This window comes from Octopus sinensis, linkage group LG4 (genome assembly GCF_006345805.1).
Source record: "Octopus sinensis linkage group LG4, ASM634580v1, whole genome shotgun sequence".
NCBI lineage: Eukaryota > Metazoa > Mollusca > Cephalopoda > Octopoda > Octopodidae > Octopus > Octopus sinensis.
In genome coordinates this window covers 11,606,009-11,627,875 of record NC_043000.1, presented here as the reverse complement: position 1 = coordinate 11,627,875, position 21,867 = coordinate 11,606,009, and the positions used below count along the sequence as shown (strand labels likewise).

Below are 21,867 nucleotides of genomic sequence, written 5' to 3'. Positions count from 1 at the left end.
AAAGTTTTGATTTTTGCTTTTGCACTGAAAAAAGTAACATATAATATTTGTATTACAGTATGTATGCATGTGTGTAATGAGAACAGTTAGTTTGAGAATGTGTGTTTGATAAAATATCTTCCTTTACAAACCATATGTATTGTGTCGAGGTGAATAGACATGTGAGTTGCATGAGGGAGATTGCACGTGGAGCTGCAGAAAAGATATGTGTCTTTGACCAAAGCCTGGCAGGAACTGGGGCCGTTTTTACAGTGTTACTCAGAATGAGGCTAGTGTCTCAGAACGAGGCTACTGTATCAAAGTGAAGTTAGACATCTCATCGATATATTTGACTGCTGTGCAGCTCGACTCACATTTTATTACTATGTAATATGTAGCTCTGCTACATAGCCTCCTGCTAGACTTGAAAAAGTCATAAAAATGTAGAGACGGCGTATGTAAATATGAAGTGCAAAAAGCAGGTAAGAACATGGAATACAATCAGAAAGATGCAATACAGCAAAAAATGAGAAGCTGAAATGAAAAGGCAAAGCATGGTAAGGGTAAACAGAATATGAACACAAAGAAATAAGCAAAATGTTCTAGTTGGTTAGGTAAAGTTCAAAGGAATATTGTGAAGAACAAAACTGTGTTGTTGGTGATATGTGATGAAAAGTCTTTGGTAAGTTCACAAATAGTTCATTATAGTTCAGATGTGTATAGTTTTAGACAGCTTGGTGGGCCAATGTACACGGCAACCACTATGAGCCATAGTGATGTATGTAGATGGAAGAGGGGTTGGTGTGTGTGATGTTGGTGGTGGTGGTTGCAGTGGAGTAGCATTTGTTTTATATCGTACTGTGAATGAGGGAGGTGCATGAGGTGGTGTTGTATCACTCTCTGTGTATGCCCGCTTAAGCATGTCTATTGAGACAGTTTCCTTTTTACCATCAATGCCTGTGGTATATAGTTTGCCTTTGTGCAACAGGATGCGATAGGGTCCTGTATATGGAGGTGTGATAGGGGTTTTCATAGTGCCATTTCATAGAAACACATGGGTCCAAGAATCAATGTCTTGGCTGAAAGTTGGAATTGGTGAATGGTTCACTGCCTGTAGAGTCACTGGTGATAACAGCAGTTTATCTGCGAGGAGTTTTAACTGCAAGATACTGCAGGCAGCACCTGTATCTACAAGGCAGCGGGAGTGGGATATCTGGTCTGTTATGAAAAATGCATGGTTGGCCATTGGCTGCTGCAGAGAATGTGCTATGCTTAGTTCTCTGGTTGGTTGTTTTTCTGTTGAGAAAAAGTACAGGGTTGGGTACATTTACATGCTGAAACTCCAAACTTGGCATGGCACCAGCTTATGGATGAATGAGCAGGGGATGAGCGATGGCGAGAAGAAAAGAAGCAATCGAAAGAATTCTATCTGGGTGAACATCACCTGGAAGTGTGAAGGAACTGCACTTCTCTCGTTAATTCAGTTATCACCTTTAGGATAGCAGCCACGGCAAGGTCATTATCAGGGGTAACTGACGCTACTGGTGGGTGTGCAGAGGTATCCGGTGGTACTGGGGTCAGCTTGGTGGTGTTGCTGGTATACTCTATGATTCTGTCAGCGTTGGGGGCTCTTTGCTTGACAGGAGTCATCTCCACAATGGAGGCAAGGATGGGTTGGATGTTAGAGGGCAACTGGGAAAAAAAATAGTTGTTTCAATAAAGCACTATCAGCAAGTGCATTTGGGGCCAATTCCTTCATGCAGCACAGAAGTTGTGAAAGTTTATGGTTGCTCAAGTGCTCTCCTCATTGATGAGGGATTGAAAATTTCTTTCTTCTGACAAGGACATGTGTTGAAGAATCTCCTATACATGGTATCATGTGGAGGTTTAGTTATCAGGTCCCTCACAGTGGCTGTCAGGGACAGTGGTATTATGCGAAGTAATATATGGAGCTGTTGGGCTTTGGAGGCAATATTGTTCGCGGCAAATGTTGATTTGATCTGTACAAACCACACTTACTGGGGAAAAGTTTGTAAAATGGCATGTGACTGTGCTGTTAGATGTAACAGATAGCTCAGGCAGCTGTCTTGTGTCCACGTGGGGCATTTAAAATTAACACGCATGTGTAACTCGAGAAATAGCGTCAAAGTTTGTGAAGAAAGAAAAAATTGCGATGAGCTGCATGGTGTATCAATTCACATGGGCAAGAGATAAAAAGAACATTTGGCTATTTCCAAAAGAAACATTAAGAACAAAAGTGAATTATTTTTTGGGTGCCAACATCCTAGCAACAAATTGTTCATATATGAAAATGTGTTGGTGTAAGTGCAGTGTGTTTGTAAATGATTTAGTAACATGTATTTTTCTTTGAATAAGGTAGCCAACTAACCACTATATACGTATATATTTTTTTTATATCAAGGTCACCATTTTATAGCAGCTGTCGTTAGCTGTTCAAGTGTATGTTATTAAATGGAAATGCAGTTAGTGTGAATCACCATATGACATTTTTGTGTATAAATCTATTATTTATTCTGTGTTCACCTTTTGTGGTGGAAGCATGTATTATGATACAAAAACATGTGTGTTTACATACAAAGAAAGTTTTGATTTTTGCTTTTGCACTGAAAGAAGTAACATATAATATTTGTATTACAGTATGTATGCATGTGTGTAATGAGAAGTCATTTTGAGAATGTGTGTGTGTGATAAAATATCTTTGTTTAAGAACCATGTATCTTGTGTCAAGGTGAATAGACATGTGAGTCGCACATGGGAGATTGCGTGTGGAGCTGCAGAGAAGGCATGTGTCTTTGACCAAAGCCTGGTAGGAACTGAGGTCTTTTCTACATTGTAGTTTACAACAAGGTTAGTGACTCAGAACAAGGCTACTGTATCAAAGTGAGATTAGACACCTCATCGATATATTCATCTGCTGTTCAAGCCGACTCACATATAACTATGTAATATGTAACTCTGCTACAATTCTTTCAGAGGTTGATAAAATAAGTACCAGTTAAATACTGGGGTCAGTGTAATTGACTTGCCTCCTCCCGCAGAATTGCTGGCCCGTGCCAAAATTTAATATACAGTAATCCCTCAACTATCATGGGTCTTATGTTCCGAACCCCCTGTAATAGGTGATAATCCACAAAGTAGAAACAGTACTGTACTGTATATATTTAGAAGGTGCAGAACATTTGGGCGACACTACAGGGCTTGAAATAAATTCATAATTTTACACACAAATGCAAAACAACACCACACACTTGCCTCCCAAGTTTCATTTTCCATACAGTATGGGCGCTTCTTTGTTTACTCATCTTACAGTACATTACATATTTTCTTTATTTCACCACAGAAATAATTAAAAGAATATAAATACCTATTGACCGTTGGAATATACTTGATATAAATTTACATATACTAGCCAGAAAAAGGATCTTTTCGGTTTGAACTGCAGTTTTTAACATAATTTCTAGGTAACTAAAAAATTTTAAACTTCGTATACTGGTAGAATTTGTTTATAAAACATCTTTTTCTCTTGGCTTTATTGAGAAAATTCTATAGTTTGTAAGATATTTGTTGTTTTTTTTCTTCAGTTTCTGCAATTTCAACCAATCAGTGACGTCTATTGAGGTAAAAAACATTCTGTGCCGTATGAATATGCCCCTCGTTTAAGAAACAGATTGGGTTTATTTACATTTGTGAAGAAAAAAGATACCCTCCCCCCACCCCTAACCCTAAAAGAGATTGAAATGCAATAGATCAATACTAATTATGGGTGACAATTTCATATGACACCGCTAGAAAAAACTGCCATTCAAACCGAAAAGATCCCATAAAAATATACAATGTACTGAGGATGCAATAGATGACAAGTGATTACTGTATCAATATAAATTATTTCTTTACTTCTAGCTGTTTTTCCTGGTGGTGCAGTGGTCATTCCAGCCTCTGGTAGAAGCTATACTCGCCGGTAAGTTATACACCCCTCTCAGCTCAAAGCATATCTTTTTATCTTTTGTTAGTTTTAGTTATTGGACTGTAGCCATGCTGGGGCACCACTTTGAACAGTTTAGTTGAATAGATCACCCCCTAGTAGTTAAAAGTTTTAAGTTTGCTACTTATCCTATGAGTCTCTTTTGCGAAACTGCTAAGTTATTGGAACGTAATTAAACCAACACTAATTGCCATGGAGACATGAGAACAAACAACACAAAGACACACATAACAGGCTTCCTCACAGTTTCCATCTTCCAGATTCACTCACAAGACATGAGTCAGCCAAAGGAAATAAGAGAAAACACTTGCTCAAAGTGTCACTCTTTGGAATTGAACCCAAAACCACATGGTTGCAAAGTCAGCTTCTAAAGCCATACATAGATGGTTCTGTTTTTTTTATCTGTGTGTTCATGCCTAACTTTTCTTTTCTTTTTTTTTGGTATTTCTTCTATTATTTGTGCTGCTGTTGAATGAAAGGGGACTACAACCTTTTTAGATTGACCTCATAGTCTGAGAACTCGAGGCTGATGTAATTATAGGATTTAATGTCCATTTTTGCAATGTTGCAATATCGTAGTTTAAGAAGGTTCAAGAACATTGCAGTTGTGTGAAAGAAAGAAAGGTTGTGCTAATGTTTATTTAGCAAGTCTATTTATTAGGCACTGATGACCTGATGACTTTCTATAAACAAATATCAATTTTTTAAGTGATCAGATGACAAATAATTGCACTTATGCAAAGAAAGAATGATTTACATTTTTTATAGCATTCATAATTTAGCTTTTTTTAAAAATATTCTTGACGTTTGGTTATATTCATTTCCTCATGTCTCCGTCAGTTTTGTTTTTTTCCCTCTTTTTATTATATCTTCTCACTGTTCCTCTCTGATCCATGCTCTGTATCTGTGCATCCTTTCTTGGACAGCTTGCAACCATATTTCTTGTGAATCCAGAATTTAGACTAAATTAACCTTTATAAACAAATATCAATTTTTTTAAGCGAGCAGACAATAAAATAATTGCACTTATGCATAGATGATGGTTGCTGTAAAAAATTAGTTCAGTAACAAAAAATACTTTCCAGTATGAACACTCCACCACCACCACCACCACCACCATCTGTTTCTCTCTCTCTTTCTCTCTCTCTCTCTCTCTCTCTCTCTCTCTCAATATAACTGCCTTCCCTGTCCATCTCCCTCTATCTATTTTTCCCTTCAGCTAACTTTTTACCACATAATAAGTATTCCTTTCCCACCCCACTGCACATTGTTAATACTCCTCTCTCCCTTTTTTTCTCTTGTTCTTTGCCTCTACCTTCAGCTGACCATGTGACCATTTGGCCTAAGTGTATTAATATCCTTTCTCTGTCTCTTCCTCTCTTCTTTCTTCATTCCTCCCTCTCTCTTTCTTTCACTCTAACTCCACCTCTCACTCACTCCACCTCCACCTCTCTAATGTGTAATAGGTAAACAAACAAGCAGATTATTATACAGATTGTACTTGGTTTGCATGTGAAGGATTGTTTGAACACACTTTCAGATTAGTTCAAATATATTTGGGAGATATTTGACCTGTAAAAAGGCCAGTTTTACTGCAGTTTGCCATGGAGAAAAATTCTCACTTGAATTTCACCCTACCTATTTCTTTACTACCCACAAGGGGCTAAACACAGAGGGGACAAACAAGGACAGACAAACGGATTAAGTCGATTACATCGACCCCAATGCGTAACTGGTACTTAATTTATCGACCCTGAAAGGATGAAAGGCAAAGTCAACCTCGGCGGAATTTGAACTCAGAATGTAATGGCAGATGAAATACCTATTTCTTTATTACCCACAAGGGGCTAAACACAGAGGGGACAAACAAGGACAGACAAACAGATTAAGTCGATTACATTGACCCCAATGCGTAACTGGTACTTAATTTATCGACCCTGAAAGGATGAAAGGCAAAGTCAACCTCGGCGGAATTTGAACTCAGAATGTAATGGCAGATGAAATACCTATTTCTTTATTACCCACAAGGGGCTAAACACAGAGGGGACAAACAAGGACAGACATAGGTATTAAGTCGATTACATCGACCCCAGTGCGTAACTGGTACTTAATTTATCGACCCTGAAAGGATGAAAGGCAAAGTCAACCTCGGCGGAATTTGAACTCAGAACGTAATGGCAGATGAAATACTGCTAAGCATTTCACCCAGTGTGCTAATGATTCTGCCATCTTGCTGCCTAACTTGAATTTCACCTTACCATTTTAGGAACTGAGGTGGAGATATTGACCTGGAACCAAACAACAACATAGACTTCTCTTCTTGTTCTATCTAAGGTACACTCCATGAAGCATGTGTGAAGAGTGAGACATTGACCAGCAGTGCATAATGAAGGTAGTAAATGTAGAAAATATATGGTCAGAGAGAAACGAATAGATTATAGTACTTTAGATAGACTATGATTATAAGAAACTGTTTGCTGACATGGCTATGTGGTGAGTTTGCTTCCCAACCACACGATTTTAGGTTTAGTCCTACTACAAGGCACCTTGGGCCAGTGTCCTGTACTATGACAGTCAGGAGTGGATTTGGTGGACAAAAACTGAATGAAACCTGTTGTATGTGTATGTGTGTGTGTATTACTGTTTCCTTGCCATAATTTGCATGATAGTCACAAACGTTATCATCATGCAAGAGGTGTCCTTCATTTCCAATCATCCATAAAAACATGCCTGGTCATGGAGAAATATTACCTAATTTGGATACAGGTAAGGGTTGGAATTAGGGATACCAGGTGAGGGTTGGAATCAGGAAGTGCATCTGGTCATTAAAAAATCTACCTCAACAAATTTTCTTCAACTCATGCAAGCATGGAAAAGGAATGTTATGATGGTGGTGGTGGTGGTGGTGTTTCTGGCAGTGGCAGTGGTGGTAGTGGTGCAACAGTAGTGGTGGCAGTGGCACGATGGTGGCACTGTGGCAGTGCTTGCAGTGGTAATGACAATGATGTGCATAAGTGAGTTGATGAAGCAGCTGAACATAAAATGCATTAGATGACCTCGACTGGCTTCTGTGCCGGTGACACATAAAAAGCACCATCCGAACGTGGCCGATGCCAGCGCCGCCTTGGCTGGCTTCTGTGTCGGTGGCACGTTAAATGCACCAACCGATCGTGGCCGATGCCAGACTCCCCTGGCACCTGTGCAGGTGGCACGTAAAAAGCACCCACTACACTCGCGGAGTGTTTGGCGTTAAGAAGGGTATCCGGCTGTAGAAACACTGCCAGATCAGACTGGAGCCTGGTGCAGCCCCTGGCTTTCCAGACCCTGGTCAAACCGTCCAACCCGTGCTAGCGCGGAAAACGGACGCTAAACGATGATGATGATGATGATGTATAACAAAGGAGATGATGAAAATAGCATGGATGTTCAAGATAAATATTTCACACTGATTTCCATGACTTGAGTGTTTGGGACACCAAGAGGGACTTCATCTCTGTATAGCTTGTCTGGGGCAAGTCATCTTATTTCTTTACTACCCACAAGGGGCTAAACACAGAGGGGACAAACAAGGTCAGACAAACGGATTAAGTCGATTATATCGACCCCAGTGCGTAACTGGTACTTATTTAATCGACCCCGAAAGGATGAAAGGCAAAGTCACCTCGGCGAATTTGAACTCAGAACATAGCGGCAGACGAAATACCTATTTCTTTGCTGCCCACAAGGGGCTACACACAGAGGGGACAAACAAGGACAGACAAACGGATTAAGTCAATTATATTGACCCCAGTGCATAACTGGTACTTATTTAATCGACCCCGAAAGGATGAAAGGCAAAGTCGACCTCGACAGAATTTGAACACAGAACATAGCGGCAGACGAAATACGGCTACGCATTTTGCCTGGCGTGCTAACGTTTCTGCCAGCTCGCCACCTTAAAGTCATCTCGGCAGAAGATCATCCTTCCTGAAGCTATGCTGCAAGCCAATGAATCAGTTGTCATTACAGAAGGTAAAAGTTACCCTGTCATAGTGCGTATTTTAAAGCTAGATAGTCAAGTGTCTTGAAAACTTGTAAGCTAGAGAATTACACCAGGCTCTGGTCTGTTTCGGCTTGGTTTCTATGGTTGGATGCTCTTCCTAATGCTAACCATTCCATAGAGGTATGGGTGCCTTTAACATATCACCAGCACATGTCTACATCATCATTTAAAGTCTGCCTGCTATGCTGGCATGGGTGGGACTACATACTATATGTGTATGTATATATTTATGTACATGTGTATATAGCATAATCTGTCTTTTCTCTCATCGTCTCTACTGTTCTCTCAAATACCAGACTCCATGCTAAATACTTATTGCATTCCTCCTTTCAATCCCTACTACCCGCTACAGCTCTCTCTCTCTCTCTGAGCTTTCACTTTCTCTATAGTTTATCTTGTGAAATCATTTGGCTTAGTGGCTAGGGTATTCAGCTCACTATCATATGGTCCTGAGTTCAATACCTGGTGATGTGTTGCGTCCTTGAGCAAGACACTTTATTTCATGTTGCTCCAGTCAACTCAGCTGGAAAAAATGAGTTGTACCTGTATTTCAAAAGGGCCAGCCTTGTCACACTCTGTGTCATGCTGAATCTCCCCGAGAACTACATTAAGAGTACTCATGTCTGTGGAGCGCTCAGCCACTTGCATATTAATTTCACGAGCAGGCTGTTCCTTTGATTGGAACAACTGGAACACTCATAGTCCTAACCGACAAAGTACCATTTATAGTTTATCTGAACATTGACCTTATCAACATCATAGTAAATACAAGCATATTTTCATATTTATTTTCCAGTTCCTGAAGATAAAGATCTACTGTTGAAGGAGCGTGCTGCTGGTTACTACCGCCTCTCAGCCTACTACATGGCTAAGATGTTTGTTGAAGCACCTTTGGCAATTGTTCTCCCAATGGTCAGCTTTTTATTGGTGTGCCTGTTGGCAGGGCTGGACAATCCAGGTGTTCTCTCCTTGTCTGTAATTATTATTGTCCTTCATGCAATATTATCTCAGGTAAGTTTTGTTTGTCTTCCATCTCTCTTTATTTAGTACCATCCATTAGTCTTATGTTTCATTCTGTGTTATTTTGGGTGTGTTTCTAATGTATAATATATTTTAAACAGCATGACCATAACAAATACTGCAGTTAATTGCCTTTCAACGCTTTACATTTAGTATGATACACAGATGGCTGTTTTAATTTGTAACAGATTCAGTTGCATATAATGAAAATGAATTTTTATTCAACCATGGGGCCATTTTCCATACCAGTGTTTGTTTGTTCACTGTTTTTCTACATCAGTGGAAACAGATTTCCCCCTCTCCCTCTCTCTCTTTCGGAGAGGCACAAGCACCTACACGCACATATACACACACGGCAGTAACTTCCACCTACCGAATTCAATCACAAAGCTCCGGTCAGCTCGGGGCTATAGCGGAAGACACCTACCCAAAGTGCCACGCAGTGGGATTGAACCCGAAACCATGTAGCTAGGAAGCAAGCTCCCTAACCACACTTCATCTTTGGATATTGTTGGCAGTGAGTGCATGCTATTGATGATGCCCAATGATGTAGAAATCTGCTTGTAACATTCTAACCAATGACTGTTGGATGATTTCCATCTGCCTCTGATATATATTGTGTTTGTAAACACGGTAAATCCATAAGAAATATCATCACTGGATGAATACTGTAAATTTGCTTTCACTTCTCACATTAAGTACAATACACAGATGGCTCTGAGCGCCTCGTGTCGTTTCTTATCCTCCAAGTAAGTTTATATATATATATATATAATACCACTTGTTAGAAAGAGAAGCTAGCACTCCAAAACCACAAATTTCTCACTATTAAGAAACACACACAGTGAATGCAATGAATATAATAAAACAGGCTCACCTTGTATAAACCATAAAGCAAGAAACTGATATCTTGGTATCAACTGATTTCTCCTTTTGCACCTTTGTACTCAAGGATCATTAGCCAAGAACACTGTATTCATCTATTTTTCAAAATATTCATCACATTACTTTTCTTTATATATTTGTATATTTTACCTATATAGGTTAAACTTGCTAGCCATTTGATTATTATTATTATTATTATTATTATTATTATTATTATTATTATTATTATTGAGGGAGAGAGCAGTACATGCCATCAAAGTGACACTGGGATAAAATATACGAAGCCCAGTATACCCATCATGATTACCCATTTGATAAGGGTACACCAGACACATGCATCACAACCATATGTGCACGACATGGTGATCTCATATCAAGATAAACAGCACATGACCTTGCAGGTGGGGCCCAGTTAGAATTTTCAACTGGTCAAGTAACCCATCCTGCTCAAAAGGTCCCTAAATAAGGGTTGTTTAAGGATGATGAACAAATCACTCATGTTTCCAGAGGTGAATTATTCAAATCCCAAAGAATCTCTCTCAACACATGGCTATGATGCTCCCCCACTACTTCTGCTCGTGATCAGAGATGCACATATTGTCTATTATTATTATTATTATTAAGAAGAATAATAATGTAATATATTTGCATGACCTCAAATATGTTGAATGTGTTTCTTTATATATGGTAATAACGGTTTTTTTAAGGAACGCTTGCATTCAAGAAAATACACACATCTGAGTTTGTCGTAGGTTAACCTACATATTAAAATGTAACTTCCTTTTGGAAATTCTCCCTGAAGAAATACCCAATTGACTGGTTTCGAATAGTGAAATTTGAATTATATTTCTGTACTTGAGTTGATTGGATGTCGAAACAGCTGTAGGTAGGAAAATCTCTGCATGATTTTGAATGTCTTTAAATAAATAGTCTGTACGTCAATTTTTTCCATTTTCTTCATTTTCTCATTTTTATATATATATATATACTTTTACATGTTTTATTCATTTGACTGTGGCCATGGTGGAGCACTGTCTTAAAGGGTTTTAGTCAAAGAAATTGACCTCGGGACTTAGTCTTTGTAAGCTTAGTACTTATTTTATTGCTTACTTTTGCCGAACTGCTAAGTTATGGGGACATAAACATGACAACATCGGTTGTCAGTCAATGGTTGGAGACACAAACAAAGACACAATCACACATAAATATATATATATATATAGGCACAGGAGTGGCTGTGTCGTTAGTAGTTTGCTTACCAACCACATGGTTCCAGGTTCATTTCCACTGCGTGGCACCTTGGGCAAGTGTCTTCTACTATAGCCTCCGGCCGACCAAAGCCTTGTGAGTGGATATGGTAGACGGAAACTGAAAGAAGCCCGTCGTATATATGTATGTGTGTGTGTGTGTATATATATATGTACTGTAATTTAGCGGTTCGGCAAAAGAGACTGATAGAATATGTACTAGGCTTACTAAGAATAAGTCCTGGGGTCGATTTGCTCGACTAAAGGCGGTGCTCCAGCATGGCCGCAGTCAAATGACTGAAACAAGTAAAAGAGTATATATATGTCTGTATGTGTACATGTGCATTCCTAGGATTATGTTACATGATCTAGTTTTCAGTGTTTTGACAATCAGCAATGAAGATAAACATACATACATACATATATGTGTGTGTGTGTGTGTATATATATATATATATATATATTATATATATATATATATATATGTATTTATGTGAATTTAATTTGTTGATTTCTTTTTGCAGGGCTTGGGTCTTCTATTTGGCGTTGTATTTCTGGATATACAGTGGGGTCTAACCTTTTCTACAGTTTTCATATTAGTTAGTATGTTGTTTGGTAAGTCAGACATATAATACCTCTGTCGTCGCCTCATTGCAATTTTGTTCTTTTAATAAAGTATCATGTTGTATTGCAGTCATGCATGGTATGACTGCATCTGCATAATGATCCGTGCTCTACTTTGGAAACCAGGAGGTTCTCTCTCTCTCATATTACTTCTATCGCCACAATTACCAACACTACTCTCATCACCTCCACCACCACCACATCATCATCATGATCATGTCTTCATGCATATAATAAATTAACAGTTGCATTGTACCTTGTGCATACCCAAAACCCACTCATGCCTTCCCAGATGCAACGCTTCAGTGAATCAGACACAATCAGCAACTCAGATTGTCATGTTCTACTTCACCTGTCTAATAGACACTGACTTTTTATACTGTATTCCACCCAGACAATGTACCCTGACTTTTAAACACTGTACCTCAAAAATTGCAGGCACCTATAATAGAAAAGGTTGTTGTTGTTGGTTGTTGTTAAGCAAGAAGACAGGTAAGGGTGATTAGGTGAAAAAAACTTTGGTTGTCGTCTTGTAGTCGAGGACTCTTCATTGACGCCCGACACCACTGGGAGGTGGCCCTCGAAGTTGCTGGAAATGGAGATCTCCAGGTCCAAACTCTTGGATGGCTGTTGTTGGTGGTGGTGGTGCTACTGATGTTGTTGATGATGATGTTGTTGAGGCTGTAGGCTGGCCAAATTTTTAGCGCACCAGGCAAAATGTTTAGCAGCATTTTGTCTGTCTTTACGTTCTGAGTTCAAATTCTGTGGAGGTCAACTTTGCCTTTCATCCTTTCAAACTTGATAAAATAAGTACCAGTTGAACACTGGGGTTGATGTAATCAACTTACTCCCTCCTTTGAAATTGCTGGCCTTGTGCCAAAATTTGAAACTATTATTATTATTCATCCTATTGAAATTGTTATTGTTGTTGTTGTTATTATTATTATTATTAAGGCAGAATCATTAGCATGCTGGACGAAATGCTTAATAGTATTTCGCCTGTCGCTACCTTTTGAGTTCAAATTCTGCCAAGGTAGATTTTGATAAATTAAGTACCAGTGAAATACTGATGGGGTCGATGTAATTGACTCATCCCCTCTCCAAAGTGGTTGCCCTTGTGGCAAAATTTGAAACCATTATTATTATTATTATTATTACTTCTACTACTATAACAATTGTGTTTCTTTCAGTTGGATTTTATGCAGAAAAGATCCCACCATGGTTACAATGGCTAAAGAACCTGTCTTTTATTGCGTATTCTTACAACATTTTGGTGATGCTAGAATTTGGAAATGACATACCTATCAAGTAAATATACTTTGTTTTTCTACATTAGATTTTTTTGTTTTTCTCCTTTCTAAATCTCTGATTCCTTCCATTTTGGTTGTAAACCTGACCAGTATTAATCATTGTTTTATCATCCACTTTTCCATGCTTGCATGGATTGGACAGAATTTGTTGAGGTGGATTTTTCACAACTGGATGCCTTTCCTGTCGCCAGCCCTCGTCTGCTTCCCAGAAAAATAATATTCCCCATGATCAGATATGTTTTCACAGAAGAATAGAAATGAAGGACGTCGCTTACATAACAGTGATTCTCGTTTACAACTAGCATATGAAGTCAAAGCAAAGAGACAGTAACTTCTTTCAGTTTCTGTCTACCAAATCCATTTACAAAGCTTTGGTTGGCCCAGGGCTATAATAGAAGACACTTGTCCAAGGTACCATGCAGTGGGACTGAACCCAAGACCTTGTGGTTGGGAAGCAAACTTTTACTGCACAACTGGATGCCTTTCCTGTCATCAGCCCTCTTCTGTTTCCCAGAAAAATAATATTCCCCATGTAAAAAAACATAGGCACAGGAGTGGCTGTGTGGTAAGTAGCTTGCTTACCAACCACATGGTTCCGGGTTCAGTCCCACTGCATGGCATATTGGGCAAGTGTCTTCTACTATAGCCTCGGGTCGACCAAAGCCTTGGAGTGGATTTGGTAGGCGGAAACTGAAAGAAGCTCGTCGTATATATGTATATATATATATGTTTGTGTGTCTGTGTTTGTCTCCCCAACATCACTTGACAACTGATGCCGGTGTATTTTCGTCCCCATAACTTAGCAGTTCAAGAAAAGAGACCAATAGAATAAGTACTAGGCTTACAAAGAATAAGTCCTGGGGTCGATTTGTTCGACTAAAAGCGATGCTCCAGCATGGCCACAGTTAAATGACTGAAACAAGAGTAAAGAGAGAGCCACGCCTGAATCTATTAATTTGATAAAATATTCTCACAGTGTTGATAAAATGTTCAGACACAACTCCATATATTACTACTATATTTCAAATTTTGAGCACTAAATTCCACATTCGGGCAATACATTATATATCCCCTATGAAATGACTGCTCTTTAACATAGCCCCATCCCTTCATTTATTTGAATCCTCTCAGTCGGGATACCCTGCAAAAATAGTCAAGTTGAAGATGAAGAGTTATTTCCTCTTGGAAATAGTTTGTATACAGGAGTTGTTTCCACTTGTGTTTGAACGAAAATTTCTGAATTTGCTCAATTCACCTTGCCGTAAATAGGTTCTACGAATAGATACATACGGGATATCATTATAATGAAGACACTTGCGCAAGGATGAACAATGGGACTAAACGCCAAACCACTTGATTGCAAAGCCAGCTTCTTAACCATACCTACACACACTCTGTTTATGTAAGCTAAACCACAACAGACATTGGTACTTGACACAATCTTCTGACCTGTGGGATCCATTTAACTGTTAAATCCATGCCAGCATGGAGTATGGGTGCTAAATAGTGATTAAAATATGATGATATAGACATAACCAGATAATTAAGTAGCTGACTTCAGAACCGTTTGATTTAGGGTTTGTTTCCAGTGTGTGGACACTGTCTAGTGTCTTCTACTATAGCTGCAGATTGACTATCATCATCATCATCATCATCGTTTAACGTCCGCTTTCCATGCTGGCATGGGTTGGACGATTTGACTGAGGACTGGCGAACCAGATGGCTGCACCAGACTCCAATCTTGATCTGGCAGCGTTTCTACAGCTGGATGCCCTTCCTGACGCCAACCAGTCCGAGAGTGTAGTGGGTGTTTTTACGTGCCACCGGAACAAGGGCCAGTCAGGCGGTACTGGCAACAGCTACGCTCAAATGGTGTTTTTTACATGCCACCTGCACAGGAGCCAGTCCAGCGGCACTGGCAACGACCTCGCTTGAATGTTTTTTCACGTGCCAGTAAGGCAACCCTGGTAGTGATCACGCTCGAATGGTGCTTTTTACATGCCACTGGCGCAGAAGCCAGTTGGCAACGATCACGCTCGGATGGTGCTCTTAGCGCTCCACTAGCACAGATGGCAGTCATCGTATCAGAGTTGTTAAAATAATTTACCAAAAATCTAACTTTATTGATAATCAATACCTCTCAAGAAGATAGTTGTTACGTTGAATAACCTAAGTGTCCAAATGTCTCAGACCTACAACATCTGATAGCAACAAGGCGGGACCAAATTAGCCTTGCCAGAACAATACTAATCCCTCTTACAGACATGCCCAACACACTGCCTCCCCTCCATACACACGCAAGCATATATCTGATTCATACACTGTTCGCTTTCCAGACATTTGTACATTACTGCATATACTTTATATGCACTTTTGACAAGTTGTGGTGCACCTGAGCACTGTATACAATAATTTCATCATCATCATCATCATCGCCATTGCCGCCGCCACCACCACCATTGTTATTGTTGTTGTTGTCTTTTTCTGTTAGTAAACTTGAATATGCATTTCTGTTACAGGTGCCTGAATCTAACTACAGCAAGCAGCTTTGGTCCTTGTAAAAATGCTGTAGACACAGTTCCAAGCTACACTGTCGTGGAAACAGCCAACATTGATATCCCACTTTATGGCAATATCATTCTTCTAATCTCACTTCTTGTAATAATCCGGTTCATTGGATATTTGATTCTACGATTCAAACACAGACCAGTAACAGCAAAATGAACATTTGTACCATATATATATAATCTAAGACCATGGTATGTAGCAGTAGGTTCCTGTGTGTGTATATATATATTTATATATATACATATATATGTAGGTTCCTGTATGTATATATATATATGCATTAAAACCAAGGTACATATAATAGTAGGATCCATTCAATGTGGTATGTATGTATATTTGGCAAAACATCCACATAAGAACAGAATTTGGATCTCTGCATTATTCCCAATTGTATTTCAGGTAAAACATCTTGCCTGAATGGAACCATTATTCCCTGCTAGGAATATATATGTATCACATTTAAATGTATAATAAATAAATTCAGTTGGCTGATCTTTCATGATCAGAGATATCCATCAACGGGTGATCAGATATGTTGTCTTCATAGAAGAAAAATAAAATTTTTTAAATCTTAATGTAACACTATTTTTTTGTTTTTTTTGTTTCTATGATTGTTTTTAAAGTCAGTTAACAGTGTATAATCATGTGGGCCGTTACTGAGAAGCCTTATTACACTGAGTTAATTACCTCTGAAAATATATAATTATGGTCCTCTACATTTCTGTCTTTTATCTTTTATGTATTTCAGTCATTAGACTGCGGCTATGCTGGGGCACTGCCTTCAAGAATTTTTAGTCAAATGAATTGACTCCACTATGTATCTTTTTCTATGCTTTGTACTTATTCTGTCAGTCTTTTTTACCAAACTACTAAGTTATGGGTACGTAAACACACCAACATTAGTTGTCAATCAGTGGTTGGGGACAAACACAAACACACACCGGTATAAATATACATTTACATATATATATATATATATATATATATATATCTCTATATATAAACGGCAGTTTGTCTGTCTGCGTGTCTGTGTGTCTGTTAGGTTGTACCCTCACCCTGACCACGGCTTTCAACCGATTCTGATGAAACTTGACACACACATAGCCCAATGTCATAATTCAAAACTAACGCAGCGAAAATTTTGAAAAGTTCCCCCAGTTCTGAAAAAAACCGATAAATTCGACATGGGGTCGAGAATCAGAAACACAAACCACAGACTGTCTAGGGGACGCAAGTCGACCTTTTTAACTAAAAAAAAATTTACCATCATTTTTTCCCATTTTTTGCTATAACTCTCTAAAAATGCTTTATAGTTGTTTCCCTTACAAACCCGAGCAACGCGGGCGATACTGCTAGTATTATATATATGTATGTATCAAATAATAAATGCGCCCTTTTAAAGCCTAGCCAGGCTCATGGGCACAGTTTCTATGGCATATGTGTTCCCCAGTTGGATGAGATTGCAGTCCTTCGCAGCATTACTCATTTTTGGCAGCTGAGTGGACTGGAGCAACGTGAAATGAAGTGTTTTGCTCAAGAACACAATGCGTCGCCCAGCCCAGGAATCGAAACCACAATCTTACGATCATGATGCTGACACCCTAACCACTAAGCCACGCACCTCCACACACTCACACTCACACACACACATATATATATATATATATCATACACACACACACACACATATATATATCATACACACACACACTTGTGCATATATATATATATATATATATATATATATATCTCTATATATAAACGGCAGTTTGTCTGTCTGCGTGTCTGTGTGTCTGTTAGGTTGTACCCTCACCCTGACCACGGCTTTCAACCGATTCTGATGAAACTTGACACACACATAGCCCAATGTCATAATTCAAAACTAACGCAGCGAAAATTTTGAAAAGTTCCCCCAGTTCTGAAAAAAACCGATAAATTCGACATGGGGTCGAGAATCAGAAACACAAACCACAGACTGTCTAGGGGACGCAAGTCGACCTTTTTAACTAAAAAAAAATTTACCATCATTTTTTCCCATTTTTTGGCTATAACTCTCTAAAAATGCTTTATAGTTGTTTCCCTTACAAACCCGAGCAACGCCGGGCGATACTGCTAGTATTATATATATGTATGTATCAAATAATAAATGCGCCCTTTTAAAGCCTAGCCAGGCTCATGGGCACAGTTTCTATGGCATATGTGTTCCCCAGTTGGATGAGATTGCAGTCCTTCGCAGCATTACTCATTTTTGGCAGCTGAGTGGACTGGAGCAACGTGAAATGAAGTGTTTTGCTCAAGAACACAATGCGTCGCCCAGCCCAGGAATCGAAACCACAATCTTACGATCATGATGCTGACACCCTAACCACTAAGCCACGCACCTCCACACACTCACACTCACACACACACATATATATATATATATATATCATACACACACATATATATATATATCATACACACACTTGTGCATATATATATATATATATATATATATATATATATATATATATATATGTACATACATATATATATGTATATACACATGCATATATGGGCACAGGACACCACAGAACGTAAACAACATGAAATGTGAACACAACATAGAATATGAACTATGAAAACATGAAATATAAACTTTTTTTTGCAAATAAAGAAAGAAAATAATGGAAAACAAGACAAGCAACATTAAAAAAACGACCCTTCATCAGTTGTTGGCTGCTTTTCTACTTCGTATTTCGAGCAATTATATATATATATTAGGATCAACTTTGTGTTTTATTCTGCTAGGCTTCATAAAATATGTACCGTTATATACTGGGACTTGATTCTGTTGAATATAGCCTTTCACTACAAATATATGAATTTTATTCCATTAAGTTTAAATTCTATCAGAGTGAATTTTTCCTTTTTATCTTTCTTATATCAGTTAAATACTTGGATCTCTCCTATAAATGTGTAACACTGGGCCAATGTTAGAAATAATTATATCATTATATCATTATTTAATCCATCTGATTAAAAAAAAATATGGTTAAATTGTAGCTCCCTCTAGTGATGACAGTTAATACAAGGGAGATAACCATCCCTTCACAACAAGGATTAGAAATTTGAATTTAAAATAGGGAATTATGAGGAATAGGTTATATAGAATTCACTTATGTATTTTTTTTTCTTTCCTTATTATGAAATTGTTACAGTTTCTTAGTGTAACAGTGTTTATGTCCCACATCAACAAAAAGTCTTACAGCTCAGCAGTTCATATGGCGTTGTGAAATAAAGCGCCTAACTTGAAAAACAAGATAAGGCTGTTGTAAGGAAGGACACCCAGCTGTAGAATACTACCCCAATAAGCCTCATTCAACATATGCTAGCATGGAGAAAACGAATAAGAACTATAATTATATTAACGTGGTATTATCAAAACTTATTTGAGACAGGAAAGAGCAACTGACCTATTGATAGAGACATTGTGAACATAAAATAAAATAGCAATCTGTATATGATACTTAAAGCAGATATATCATTAAAAGCCTAATTTACTGTGATAACACTGTTTGACTATAATTAGGCTTTCATTGATGTATCTGTTTTAAGTATGATATACCAGTTGCTGTTTTAAACTACTACTTCTATTGCACATGATGGATAAAATATACTATTATTAAAATAGAGAAACAATTTATAATGCCTAATATGAGAAGAGAGAATGGTAGTTGCTGTGTTGTAGAGTCAGTAATGCAGTCATTCAATAAGCAATAGATGCATGTTTCATATTTTTTGGTGAATCTATTGCTCTTTTCTGTTTCTGTGTCTAAAATTTCCATCATCTTTGTACAACTGCTGTAGCAGACAGTCACAAACCTCCATCATTCATCGCAACTCTCATCAGCTTTTCAACATCAAATAATGGCCCCATGGTTTGGTGGTTAACTCTGGTCATCAACGACATTTGAAACCTTAAGTAGAATTTCCAATCAGAATGCAAAGAACCACGTCAGATTCTACAAGGCACCTTGTCCTGGAAGTCTAATAATGAGGAGTGTAGCAGGGGTGATGGAATGCTTTTATGGAAGTGTATAGGTTTGGGGTCCAAGTGGATGAGGTGAGGAATATACTGGGCTTTGTATATTTTACCCCACTTTGGAACGTACTGCTAATAATTCCATGAATCCACTGCCCTAGAGTGGTACCTTATTGATGTGGGGAGTGTGTACAAGTGTGGAAGTACTATTGCAGACACCTATCCTGTATGATGCATACCGTTGAGGGCAAGTCCTTTTGTTTTTGCAACCTCAGTAGTTGATATTCTTCCACGTCTAGCCCCTACTCCTTTCAAAAGCTTGTGAACTCACCCACCCATTCATCTTCTCCAAACCCAGGTTCACTTATACACAACCCTGTAACTTGGGCATATGGTCCCTGCTCTAACTTTGTCACATCTTCACTATCTTTCTCTCCTCTCTCTCTCATACATACATACACACACACACACATACATATACTAAAATAATTATATCTTTATATATAAAAGTGAAGTTGTGTGCATGTCTGTCTCCTACGATTTAGATTCCTAACTACTCCCACATTTTGCGGTGCAGTTTAACCAAAACCGGGTATCTTATAGTCGTGATTCATATCGAACCTTTCTGGGTATTAGTGCGCGTCTACGATGAGTCTACGATTTAAAAAAAATTTACCATCATTTTTTCCCATTTTAATGCATTTTTTCGCTATTATATAAGGGAAGTAACTCTCTAAAAGTGTCTACGATGTGTCAACGATTTAAAAAAAAATTACCATCATTTTTTTCCATTTTTTTGCTATCTTTTGGCTATAACTCTCTAAAAATGCTTATATAGTTATTTCCCTTACAAACCCGAGCAACGCCGGGCGATACTGCTAGTAATTATATAAGGGAACAGGAAAAAAACCCTAATCCAACATGTTGTAAGAATATGGCAAAAAACATTATAAAACCACCTTTAGCTCCTGCAGAAATATTTTCACAGGAGCGAAAGGTGATTTTATAACGTTTTTTGGTGTATTCTTACAACATTATATATATAATTATTATTTTAGTATAATTTAACCACAAGATTTTATAGCCTGTTGGCAACTTGATATTATCATTTACATGATTTTATCCTGTGCTTGAGTGAAGTACATCAACATCAAAATAAATATCAAATGGAAATTGTAGTTGTGACACCTGTGCCGGTGGCACGTAAAAAGCACCATCCGAACATGGCCGATGCCAGTGCCGCATTGACTGGCTTCTGTGCTGGTGGCACGTAAAAAGCACCAACCGATCGTGACCGCTGCCAGCCTTCCCTGGCCCCTGTGCTGGTGGCACGTAAAAAGCATCCACTACACTCACGGAGTAGTTGGTGTTAGGAAGGGCATCAAGCTGTAGAAACATTGCCAAATCAGACTGGAGCTTGGTGCAGCCTCCTGGCTTCCCAGACATCGGTTGAACCGTCCAACCCATGCTAGCATGGAAAATGGACGTTAAACGATGATGATGATGATGATGATGATATATATATATTGTCAGAGATTCTGTATCATAATTAACTTTCTTATAACAAACCAAAGATTGAATCTTTACAAAGTCACTCAACCTGATACATCATCATCATCATTGAATGTCTGCTTTCCAACGTTATAAAACAGGAAGGCTACATTTAATAATGTAGTCATACATATGCTGTAAAACGAAAGTGCTTTTATGACCATACTTGGAAGACTTTTGCTCATATCTCCATGATTATGGATGACCTGGAGTCAATAGCGTAGCTAGTGTGTGTTACGCTTGGGGTGGCCCTTCTATTTGCCGCTCTTGGACCCCACACAAAAAACACATACTGCCTACAAAAGAAAGCCTAGGGTGGACCATATCTACCCCTCTCTGGCTACGCTAGTGCCTGGAGTTAAATCGCAAGACATTCTTAACAGTATCTCATCTAGTATGTCATGGCCATCAAGGAGCAGTCGACACATTTCTGAGTATTTCCGCAGCTGTGAGAACATCCAAAATCCAATGGTTGATGTTCTTCTTCTACCAAAGCAACAGTTTCGTTTCAGTGGTCGTTATTACTAGCTAGTGGATCCTTATTATCGAGTGTCCATACTGAAATGTTTTACTGTTCTTGATTTGGCTAACAGACCTTTATTTTCTCATATTTC

The 21,867-nt window shown here is 38.4% G+C and overlaps 2 protein-coding genes across 2 annotated transcripts in view; one reads left to right on the top strand and one right to left on the bottom strand.

Annotated features, from left to right (window-relative positions):
* LOC115210647 (ABC transporter G family member 14) overlaps nucleotides 1-16,261 on the top strand; it is a 36,338-nt gene extending 20,077 nt beyond the window's left edge. Inside the window, exons 10-14 of the mRNA XM_029779301.2 lie at nucleotides 3,901-3,958; nucleotides 8,821-9,035; nucleotides 11,701-11,791; nucleotides 12,991-13,108; nucleotides 15,630-16,261. Of these exons, the coding sequence (XP_029635161.1) occupies nucleotides 3,901-3,958; nucleotides 8,821-9,035; nucleotides 11,701-11,791; nucleotides 12,991-13,108; nucleotides 15,630-15,834 (687 nt within the window). The 3' untranslated portion in view covers nucleotides 15,835-16,261. The remainder of the gene's footprint in view (nucleotides 1-3,900; nucleotides 3,959-8,820; nucleotides 9,036-11,700; nucleotides 11,792-12,990; nucleotides 13,109-15,629) is intronic.
* The window catches only part of LOC118762878, an 84,323-nt gene that overhangs the window by 30,739 nt on the left and 31,717 nt on the right, over nucleotides 1-21,867 (bottom strand). The window lies entirely within an intron of this gene.